The 12,117-nt window shown below is 36.1% G+C and overlaps 1 protein-coding gene across 1 annotated transcript; it reads left to right on the top strand.

The window, feature by feature from the left end:
• Nucleotides 2,090-3,915, top strand: LOC105173384 (AAA-ATPase At5g57480). Its single transcript, XM_011095098.2, has one exon. The coding sequence runs from the start codon at nt 2,178-2,180 to the stop codon at nt 3,717-3,719; it is 1,542 nt and encodes a 513-aa protein (XP_011093400.1). The 5' UTR covers nt 2,090-2,177; the 3' UTR covers nt 3,720-3,915.

Below are 12,117 nucleotides of genomic sequence, written 5' to 3'. Positions count from 1 at the left end.
TGACTATAGTAATTTTGGATACAATATAGGAACATTTTAGTTAATTAAAAAAAAAATAAAAAAACACGCAAGAAATCAAGTGTAAACGCACTTTAGGCTCGTGTATTTCACCTTTGGTTAGTTTCTAATGGGAGAATTTTTTTTTTTTTACTATATTTATTAAAATACATGGGATTTTAACTCATTTCTAAAACACAGAAAATTTTTTAGCTATTTCAAAAAAACACGAGAAGTAAAATAGAATTTAGCCTTTTTCTAGTGGCAATACATATATAAATACAAAATATTTGAAACATTGGTCTTGATCGTTTAAGCACACAAAAACTCGATATTTTTTATTTATTTCAATAATAGTTACTAATGCATGAGAAAATTGCTGAAAAATAAGTTTTAAAATTTTTTACTCTCATATTATTTTCAATACTTTATTTTAATTTAATGTAATAATTTAATTTCATATTTATTTAAAATGTATGATCTCATTATTATAATGATTTAATTTTATTATATGAGGACGTTACGATTTGATATTTATATATGTAGCCAATTATAATTACTTTTATTATGATGATTATTAATTTTAGTAGGCTACTTAATTGTTTATAATGTTTAAATCATTTTCAACTACTTAAGGGGCATCATACTCAAGTACTTAAAAGTTTTGACAACACGAACTCGATTGATCTCCAATCTTCTCGTGGGCATTTACATGGGATGAGACACTACTGAAAGTTAATGGGATAAACTTTGGACAAGTTTTCAGTCTCCTCGCAGTGGTGAATATGAGATGAGAGACTGCTGTGAGCTAATCGGATTTTATCCTAAAATTATGGTCAACCATTAAAACCTGCTATCAATCAATGCAACTTTTCAATGTTTTTCGAATTTTATTTGCTTTTGTTTCATCCCTTTATATGTTATGACAATTTATGATGAAAATAGTGGTGCCATCACACTAACTCGTCAGGTTGCGCCTGCCCCATGTATACCATTCTGATTCTCTATAATTAGTTTATTGTTATTAAAAATTAAAATTTAATCATGTAATAATTAACACACATATCAGAACATACGTTTAACTCCATCGATAATCTTGATAAGAATTCGAATTGATATTATGAGTATGACAAAAGAGTCATACAATGATGATCTCATGATGAGGCATTAATAGGGTTATGGATATAAATTGTTATAGAGAACATTCTCTTACATCAAAAGACCAAACAAGTCACAAACAACAAAAGATAAAGATGGGGACAAAGATTTAACTAAAGCACACAAACATCATCATCTTATCAAAAACCAAATCATGGGCCCACCTCTTCTTACATGTGTGTTTGTGGGATGTGTGCATAGCTACATTTAAAATCTTTAATTATTGAATAATCACCATCATTTACATATACAAATTTTATTCTCTATAAATAACTTTTTTTAATCATAAAATTCAAAAAATAAAAAGAAATATTATATACTACGATTTTTAATTATGATTAATTTAATTTAGCTATAATTTTACCTAGCTATGGCTAATATATATTTTGCTATTTTAACTATTATTCTTGTATGACTTGAAAAAAGAATGACGATTAACAATCGCAACGCCATAGTTAATAAGTACCCGTCATGATTTTTTACTTTTAAATAAGGTAATCAGCCATAATAAAAAGAAATATTTATTCTAGTATGTAATATCAATAAATTAAAAAGTACATCCATTGAATCAATAAATTCATAATATTAATTTATAATAATTTACTTACTTTTGGTGAAGATAAATATCCACAAATATGATATGACTCAAAACATCAAAACCTCAAAAACAATTTATATAACCTAACCATTTACCAGTATACTAACACATGAATCATTGTTTGAACACTCTCTTACTCAGCATGAAATGGGTAACAGGAAAAGCAAAAGCAAAGAGTACTATATATATATATATAACAGTACTGCTCAAAATTCATCTTTAGCTTTATCTTTACAGCTTCTTTCCTAATCTCCACACACATCAAAATCAGAACATTTCTTGTCCTCTTCTCTCTCTCTCTCTCTCTCTATATATATATATATATATATTACATTCTTGAACTTGATTCTCAGACAAACCCCAATTCACCGTTAATATATATTACATTGATCTTCAACCCCCACATTAATTACAAAACAAAAACATGGAAATTCTGTCTCAAATGTGGTCTCTTTTAGGTCTTCTCACCGTCCTCCAAAACATCCTCCCTACTCAGCTCAGCGCTTCTCTTCACTCTTTATACGAATCCCTCCAAGATTTCATCACCCCCTACGCCTACTTCGATGTGCCAGAGTTTAACGGTTACTGCGCTGTCGACCTCAACGACCTCTACCGCCATGTCAACCTCTACCTCAACTCCCTCCACTCCGCCGCCGCTTCCTGCCGCCGCCTCACCCTCTCCCGCTCCAAGTCCTCCAACAGAATCTCTTACTCCGTCGCCCCCAACCACACCGTTCACGACTCCTTCGATGGCCACCGCCTTTCCTGGACCCACCACGTTGAGACCGTCCAAGACTCTCTTGACGAGAAGCGGAGCTTCACGCTCAAGCTCCCCAAGCGTCGCCGGCTCGCACTTCTTGGTCCCTACATCGACCATGTGACGGCGCGTGCGCAGGAGTTCGAGCGCGTGTCCCGCGAGCGCCGCCTCTTCACTAACAATGGCCATGGCTCCTACGAGTCCGGGTGGTCATCCGTGCCGTTCCGTCACCCTTCGACGTTCGAGACGCTGGCTCTCGAGCCGGAGCTGAAAAACCAGCTTGTCGACGACTTAACGGCGTTTGCTGACGGCAAGGAGTTCTATCAGAAAATTGGACGTGCATGGAAAAGAGGGTATTTGCTATACGGACCGCCGGGTTCAGGGAAGTCATCTCTCATCGCCGCCATGGCTAATTTTCTCTGCTACGACGTGTATGATCTTGAGCTTAGTAAAGTTGCAGACAATTCTGAGCTCAGGGCTTTGCTGATACAAACTACCAATCGTTCGATCATCGTGATTGAGGATATAGATTGCTCAATTGATCTAACAGGAGACAGACTGACAAAGACTAGAAGATCATCATCATCATCTATAGCCAAGAAAGCTCGCACCGCCAGTGACCATGGAGAAGAGAACGGGCGGGTGACGTTGTCAGGGCTTCTGAACTTCACCGACGGGCTATGGTCTTGCTGCGGGGAAGAAAGGGTGATCATCTTCACCACAAACCACCGGGACACTGTCGACCCGGCGCTGCTTAGATGCGGTCGCATGGACGTGCACGTTAGCCTTGGCACGTGCGGGGTGCATGCATTCAAGCAGCTGGTCAAGAACTACTTGGGACTCGACTCACACATGCTATTCGACGTGGCGGAGAGCTGCGTGAGGGCCGGCGGAGCCCTCACGCCGGCTCAGATAGGGGAGATCTTGTTGAGAAACAGGCGAGACGCCGACGTGGCGCTCAAGGCAGTTGTGTCGGCCATGCAAGCCAAGATTTTGGGTTGTGATGTGGAGGCAGAGGGGGATGAGGTGGCGAAATCGCCGGAGAGGGCGGGGGGTTCGCCGGAGAATTGGGAGGGGTGGCCGGAGAAGATTGGAGGGAAGAAGTTGAGGAAGGAGAAGTCATGCAGCGGGAATTGGGAGAGTAAGGTTAAGTTTCTTGTGAGGTTGAGGTCATTGACCAAGTCCGAGTCTGGAAGGAGAGGAGTTTGAAGATCACTAATTATAATTGCAGATTAATTAAGATGGTAAGTGGGTGATTAGTGTACTCAAGAAATTGTTTAGTACTAGGTTGTTGTCTAGATTTGCTTCACTTTTTGCTCTTATAATTAGTGTAAGTTTCCTTTCCAATGAGAAAAAAGTTTAAAATGCCCCAGCAAATTTATATTGTGAACATCACATTTGTGAACAGAGAACACTAAGGATGATTATTTAGCCCGATTGGTTAAGTGTAGCACCCGCACTATCACTGTAAGGACCCTAATTAATTTTTTTTTTAAAACTTACATAGCTGTCGTGCAGATTAAAACAGATTGGAGTAAACCCCTCCTAAACTACCACATAGAAGGTATCCTTCTTGTTGATGAAATGGAAGCAACCTGCTTAAAAAGCAGGACATCCAGGTTCTGTACTAGCATAGTTTCGCTCAACCTTATCTACAATACAGAGGAAGGTAGAAGCATATTACAGGAAATACATGAAGGAGCCTGTGGTTCTCACATAGAGGGCATGGCTTTGGCAAACAAAACTAGGCGAGCAGGATATTTTTGGCCAACTCTCAAAAAAGATGCTATAAAATAGGCCAAAAGGTGTGAGCAATGCCAGAAGCATGCCCTACTAATTCACATTCCGACCAAACCTCTCAAAGCCAAATCAGCACCTTGCTTATTCTCTTAGTGGGGGTTAGACATAGTTGGACATTTTCCAACCACAAGGGCAACGTAATTTCCTTCTTGTGGTAGTAGACTATTTCAACAAGTGGGTTGAGGCGGAGCCTTTAGCCCGAATAACTGACAATGAAGTCATGAAATTCCTCCAAAAAAATATAATTTATAGGTATGGTTTACCTCACGCCATTATTCCTAACAATGGTCGTCAATTTCGAGGTTGGAAGATCCAGGATTGGTGCGGTGAGCTCGGCATCTGGCAACAATTCACGTCTATTGCTCATCCTCAAGCCAATGGGCATGTTGAGGTCACTAAACGTATTTTAGTTCAAGGGATAAAAGCAAAGTTGGAACAAGTAGGTGGACAACGGGTAGACGTGTTGCCTAGTTTGTTGTGGTCGTATAGAACTACACCTCATCCTACTACAGGAGAAACTCCTTTCAATCTAGTATATGGATCAGAGCTTTTCATCCTAGCTGAAGCTAAGCTGGAAACCTTCAGGATCCAACATTATGTGCAGGAAAACAATGACAACTTGTTGCGAACTAATTTGGACCAAATAGACGAAGTACAAAAAGATGCCCATACCTGCATAGAAAGGTACTAGTAGCGATTAGTCAGTGCTTAAAACCATCGAGTTAGAATGAGAGAATTCAAGGTGGGGGATTTAGTATTTCGACGAGCCGGCGCTCTTGGGCCCATAGGAAAGCTACCACCCAATTGAAAAGGGCCTTACAGAATCACCACATCATCAAATTTAGGGCATATGAACTTGAAGACATCAACGGCAGAAAACTTTCTCGACCATGGAATGCTTGCAACATCAGGAAGTTTTACTCCTGAAATTCCTTTATTTATAATCGATTTTAAATGTACTCAAATATTTTTTTCTTAATAGTAACACATACTTTATTCCTCTTCTCTTTGTGTCAACAGGATCGAATCTCAAGTGAAGTTAACTGTGCAAAACAATGCTCATCTTTATTTAAGTCGCCTTGTTGGCATACGTTTTACTTAAGCCATCTTGTTGGTGCACGCTTTACAAGGCCGCTTTGCTGGTGTACGCTATACTTAAGTTGCCTTGCTAGCGCACGCTTTACTTAAGTTGCCTTACTAGCTCATACAGTACTTAAGTCATCTTGTTGTCATATGTGTCACTTAAGTCATCTTGTGAGCACACGTTTTGCCATCTTACTAACGCATGCTTTGCGTGAATCATCTAGCCAGCATACGATCTATTGAAAAAATCTTGCTAATATGCACTTTACACATTAACGGCTACTCTACTGGTGTGTGACTTTCTTAACTGGTCCTGCTGGTTCAAGTTTGCCTTATTGAGGCAGACCTTATATCTATTGCTTCAAGAGAATATGTCAATCAACAAGATAGTCTGCAAACAGGTTAAGTAGATCCCTCAGGTTAGCGTATATTGAAATTGAACTTTCTTACTCTGTACCTTGCTAGCATATGAAGCCAATGAGTTCATGACTTGATCACGAGGAGAGCCTCTAGAAAGGTCTTATATGGAGGAGCAAGGAGTCCCTTCACAAAAGCAACAACCCAATTGCTCTCACCCTCCTCTTTCAGCAGGGAGGATGCCTCATTAGAACTGTGTTTTTCCCCTTCTATTTGCACAACTAAAGGCTTGTGCACAGGAGGTGCAAAGGAGCTCGAGGAGACTTTTACTTTCTTCGCAGGGGGCAACATGGTCTCTACTTGACATTTTCCCTTAGGATCGCCAGTAGAAGTTGAGGTAAGACTCTTAGCTGAGGAACACTTGGAGGAAAAATCGATCCCGGGGTTTTTTCCCTCACCCAAGGCCTTATCTTGTAACAACTTGTTGAACATATTGACTGCAGGAAACATGAGGATATTAGTATAATAAAATCCAAATCGAGAAAGCATATAAATGAGAAATCAAAATATACAAGGGATTATACCAGCAGTAGTATCCATAACAACTTCTCTAAGACTAAGCTCGTAATGAAAGAGAAGGGCTAGATAGACTAACTCCCGGGGGTCATAATGGAAAGTGTTTACGTGTTCTAACAAATCTTGGAAAGCAGTAGGACGTGTGCGAGTGGAATACCTAGGAGAATCAAGAACAACTAGAACCCATTCCGTGGGGAAATGCCACGGGGTGGGGGAGGATACAAAAAAGTAATGGTGCTCCATTCTTTAACAGAGGTATCGGAAGGTAGGAAATGAGCATCTTCTTGAGAGGTAAAATAAAACAGGCCAGGACTTGATTTCTTGAGCATGAAGGAATGAAATTGAGCAGCAGAGGGAGTCTCGCTCACTAAAATGTAAAATCCAACAAGAATGCTGAATGCTTTGGGAATAAGTTGGTTCAGGGGGATCTTGAATAAGGTGGACACTTCAGCAAAAAAGGACGGTACAGAAAAATGCAACCCACTCCTAGTTGAGCTACATAGAAGCTTACGAAGCCCTGACAAAGGGAATGAGGGTGCTCAGAAGAAGTAGGGACCTGAATCACAAAATCAACAGGCATTCCAAACCTAGCTCTAATCACACCTAAATCTCCTTCCTTTATGTAGGAAATAAAAACCCTATAAGAAGCGGCACCATATGCGACCACCATGTCCTAGTTTTATTCTCTCTGACTCTTCCCTAGATATGCATTTTTTTACTACTACTAACTTCCTCCTCACTTCTCGCCTCTTGGTCGGATGGGGAATTATCGGAGAGGGAAGCCAAGTCAATGAGGAAATCCTCATCGCCTGTTCATCTACTCTCTCCTCAAACATGATTAAAAATTTCAAAAGGAATAGGAGACTTACCTATAGATGGAGACAATGTAAAATGGGAGCGGAGAGAGATGTGAGCCTATGAGATCAAAGGGTTAGAGATTACCTTTACTTCAGACGCGGAAAAGAGGTTAAAATGAAAAATTTTCCTTTTACCTTAGGAATGTGAGAGGTAAAAGTAAAATTAAAAAGATGTTTCTTTATATACGATTTACCACGAACAATCCTCCTATTTGAGCACTCAAGTAGATTGTTGCTTCCTCTTATTAACTGCGGAAGCTTCCAGGGAAAATTTAAAATACAGGACTCTTCTCCTTCTTTGCAATCATTACCATTAATAATTGTTCCTTTTCTTTTTTTTTTTTTTTTTACATGGGTAGATTCAAAATTTGGAATCATATATCTCCATAGGAAAAAGAGGGAACTATTTAAGCTCTACCTGCCCTGCTAATAAGCAAGGAAATACCTTTCTTTTTCAGGACATCTTGCCTATTCCAACACTCCAAGTCTATGATTTTTGCACTCCTCGAGTGGGGGGAGTGGTGATGCCCCCTAAAATTATTAGGCCAAGTCCACAAGCTAGGCATACTAGCCCAGCTGGCTAAAAGCCTAGTTGGCTCATCAGCAGCATGGATAAAGCCTACCAACAGGACGAATAAGGCCCATCAGCATAGAAGATAAGCCTACAGGCTTACTTGCTATTTTACTAAACTGGCAGACCCAATAAATAGTCCATTTCAATCGGACACGTCATCATACAATTGGGAAGACATGTTATACAGCTTGCAAACACATTTGTACATGTCACATTAAAATATCTCCAAGTGGTTCTAAGTAAGTCGGTGGCAAATGTGCTGGAAAATCTACAAATAACTAACTCCCATATTTTTAGGCAAATTTGGCAAGGTTCGGTCCAGCTCACGTATCTCAATTAATATCTATCCAAATCACCAACAGTTTGTTGTTGATGACAGCCAACACAAAGAGCTTTCTAATGAAGTATGAAACTCAATAATTAATCCAGTATCCATGTAATGTACAGTATCCATGTACAAGCCTATAAATAGAAGTCTTATGTAGGCTTATGGTAACATCACACCTATTCTCAAACTCTCACTTTCTTGAACCATTATCTCTCGGTTCTTAGCCTATTTTAAGCTTATAATCCGCATTCAGTACGAATTTATATACCTTATCATCATTTTCTATCATTATTCTTACTTTAATTCAAATTTTTCTTTGATTTCTTCATAAACTGTTACTTACTTAAACATTGGAGTGCTAACCTCTATTTTGCAGGGCTAATCCTCTGATAATTTTAGGGATTTCTCAAAGATCCTTCGACCCTTGTGGTGTGGTCAAATTTCTAGTACGCATCAATATGTAAAGGATGTGGTAAGTGGCAAGAAATTATGATTTATTTACTTTTATATTATAAAAAATTATAGTAAAAATATAATTTATTTTTAATTGTTGTAATAAAAATATTACAAGTCGTGGTAAAGTCCACGACTTGAGGAGAAAAAATATTAAAAAATATTATATTTTTCTTATTTTAAAAATGTATTTATTATTATAATATATTATAATTATTTAATTATACATTTAAATACTTTAAAATTATAATCAATAAAAAAGTTAAAAATTTACAATCGGTTGTCATAAATATCAGAATAATTATAAATATTAAAAATGCTCTTCCATCCCATAATTGTGTTGGTAATGTTGTCGGCGAGGTCTTCTTATTTCCTCACCCACATTTTGTGTTGGCACAATCTGTTCATTATCATCATCACCATCATTAATGTGCAACCAGTAATCATGATATGCACTAAATGATGGAAATAGAAATGGTGAAATGGTATATTCTGGTGTATATGACTGATTAATGCCAAGGTAAAGATCAACATATGAAGAATAATCTTTTGCATGGCTTGGCATGTATGGAGCTAATTGAAATCAATCATCGTGTTGTGGCGGTTGCAGTATGTAGCAAATCTTGAGATGTATACGTTGTAGAAGGACCAGCTATATTCACCTCAATATTATCATGTTTAAGTTAACCAATAGACATTCAGCTACAACTTCTCATTTGTCTGTGGGACATAGTAGGGGCATTCTCGGATGTCGTTGCATTTTGTTGTGGCTGATTAATGAACTCAGCAAGCTTTTGAAATTTGTTCTCAAATCAATCCATTAATTGATTGTACCCTTCCATATCTAGTGGTCTAAGTTGACAACTTATTGAAGTGAATACCTATTCAGACTAAAGAATGTAGAAAATAATAAATTTTAATGCAAAAATAATGGCTTTTAAATAAAATATATGTTGTTATATAACATATTATAATTTGCAATGTGGATACATCTCTAGGTTGATATTCGTGGGTTAATTATTTATTTATTATAAAAAAATAAAAAAATATATTAGTATAATTTTTTTTAAATATATTAATAATAATATAACGAGTCGCGATTAGAAACTCCGACTAGCGTAAAAAAATAATTTTTTTTTTAAAAAAAGCCATCGCGACTTGGTGTAGTGATTTTAGATCACGACTTGGGCAATTTTATTTTTTTATTCATTTAATTAAATTTTGTATAAATTACTTATATAAAATTAATTTTTAACAATATATTAATGTCTAAAAAATTATAATATTAAAATTATATTAATTTAAAAAATTACAATTAAGTGTACCAATATAATAGTGTATATTTTTTTGTACAATTGAAAAAAATACAATGAATTATACAATTATTCTTGACAACTCGGCACATTTGATTGTGTAAAACTTATTTGTTGGGCTTGTTTCCTTGCACGCGTTTGCGCGCAATCCATCTTGTTGTAAATACGTGATATTTGATTTCGACCAGAGTGTGAAGAGATGCGAATAGTAGTGTCGTGGACCAATTCAAATCCCGATACATCCCAATAGTCTTCGGAATGCACAGGTTCAAATGACTTGGAATATGCATTCTTTTAAGCCATTATATCATAATAATCCTTCACCATTGATGCAGCATTGTCATGTATGCAACGCATACCTTTTGAGTGTGACTGCAAGGAATACCAAATTGAGTCCACTTGCCGCAAGAACATTCTCTGCTCGCAATTTTTACAATATGGGTATTGAGTCCATGTCCACTGTGACATCTTGTAACAATCGAGGCAAACTGTTGAAACTGATGATATTTGGTGGCGGTATGCTCAACAGAATTTTATTGTCAACGTGGGAACATCTTATATGCAAAATCCATCCACAGCTGGTTGTTAACCAACACTACAGTACTTTTCGCTAACCTCTCATGAAAATAATGGACAGCTCGTTGAAGCGTCATCTCAGCAATTGCTGTCAACTGGCATAGATTGGCACTACAACACATCCAATATATCACTAGATGGCAGAAATAATATGACACGATTGTGTAGAGGCACCTATTTCCAATAAAAGAGTAACAGAACGAGGTTATTGGGAATGATACTACAACATAACAAGAAATTTTGTATTGTCATCTACTGATAGACGTGTGGAAAGCGGGTACCAACCTGGAGAAGCAACTATGTTGCAAGTTGTGGTACGTTCTTATACAATGTCACATACTTTATTTTAGATATTTGTTTTTACAACACAAGTCTCATTATTTTTCTACAATCTTCAGGCAGATTAGATGAATGCTCTTGAAACTTTTTATCGATTTAGACCACTAAATATTGAAGAATATAGTCAATTGGTGGATAGATTCAAACACGAGTTACATATTATTAAGGAAGTCATAACCCATCAGCCACAAAAGAAAAAGTGTGTATTCCAGACCGTCTCATCTCAACAAAATTATAAAAGATGAGTGAAATGTAGCATTTCGTATGATTTGACAAGTCACAACTGACTTGTCAAATCACACTAACAGAAAGGTTGGCGTGAGAAATATTTAAATTTATAATTAAATAATTTTACCATATAATTATAGTAAATATACTTTTTTTAAAAAAAATGAAAAAATATAGAGTTGTGGAAGGCGTCAAAGACTTTCTTTTTTTAAAAAAATAATATTTTTTGTTATACCATTTAAAATAGTTATATTTTTATTATAATTTTTTTTAAATAATATTAAAGTAAATAAGTCAAGAAATTATGTTGCTATCAACATCCATCACGAGGGTGAAACCAATAATATTTGGAAAGTTTTTAGCTCAAGTTAAATTTGATGAGAACGGAATCAATCACATATTATACTTAATTATACTGCTTACATAACAATTGTATCGTATTTATCTATACTATTATAAAAAAAAAATCTTTGATTGTATCAATTTTTGATTGTCGCATTTTATCCCTTCATTCATTTTAATCTCTCAAAAAAATCTGCCCATAATAATAATTTTAATATTTTTTAATTATTTTAAAATTATAATTTTTTTTCCTCAACGTACTATAGTAGCTACTTCATTTTTCTCTTTCATGTTCTATATATTTTTTGCCCTCACAAACTTCTATAATTTTAGTAAACCCTATTATAATTATTTGTTTCTCTCTCACGTTTCCATATTTATTTTTGTTTTACAAGCTTTCATATTTTTTATACACCCGCAATTATAATTTTTCTTTCTTGCTTACTTTAAGCCATATTTCTTTTTTCTTATATATTTTTTCTTTTTCATTATCTTCGTTTAATAATTCTTTTTATTCATCTCATACTATAAATTTTTATATGCTCGCGAAAACCACGTCCAACAACTAGTTATATTATGTGAAAACGTTTGAATAATTGATCCAAACATGACACAACAAAAGTATAGCTAATGTCAAATATACATGTCAGAAGGGGGTTCCGTGAAAGTTGAAGTTCTACCAAAATTGACAGCGGAGAAGAATCAGCTACTGCTTCATTTCCATGACTATATGTAATAGAACAAAGAAGCAAGAAAAACGACAAAAACTTTACTAAACACA

This window comes from Sesamum indicum, linkage group LG11, assembly GCF_000512975.1.
Source record: "Sesamum indicum cultivar Zhongzhi No. 13 linkage group LG11, S_indicum_v1.0, whole genome shotgun sequence".
Lineage (NCBI taxonomy): Eukaryota > Viridiplantae > Streptophyta > Magnoliopsida > Lamiales > Pedaliaceae > Sesamum > Sesamum indicum.
This window is presented reverse-complemented; position numbering and strand designations above follow the sequence as displayed.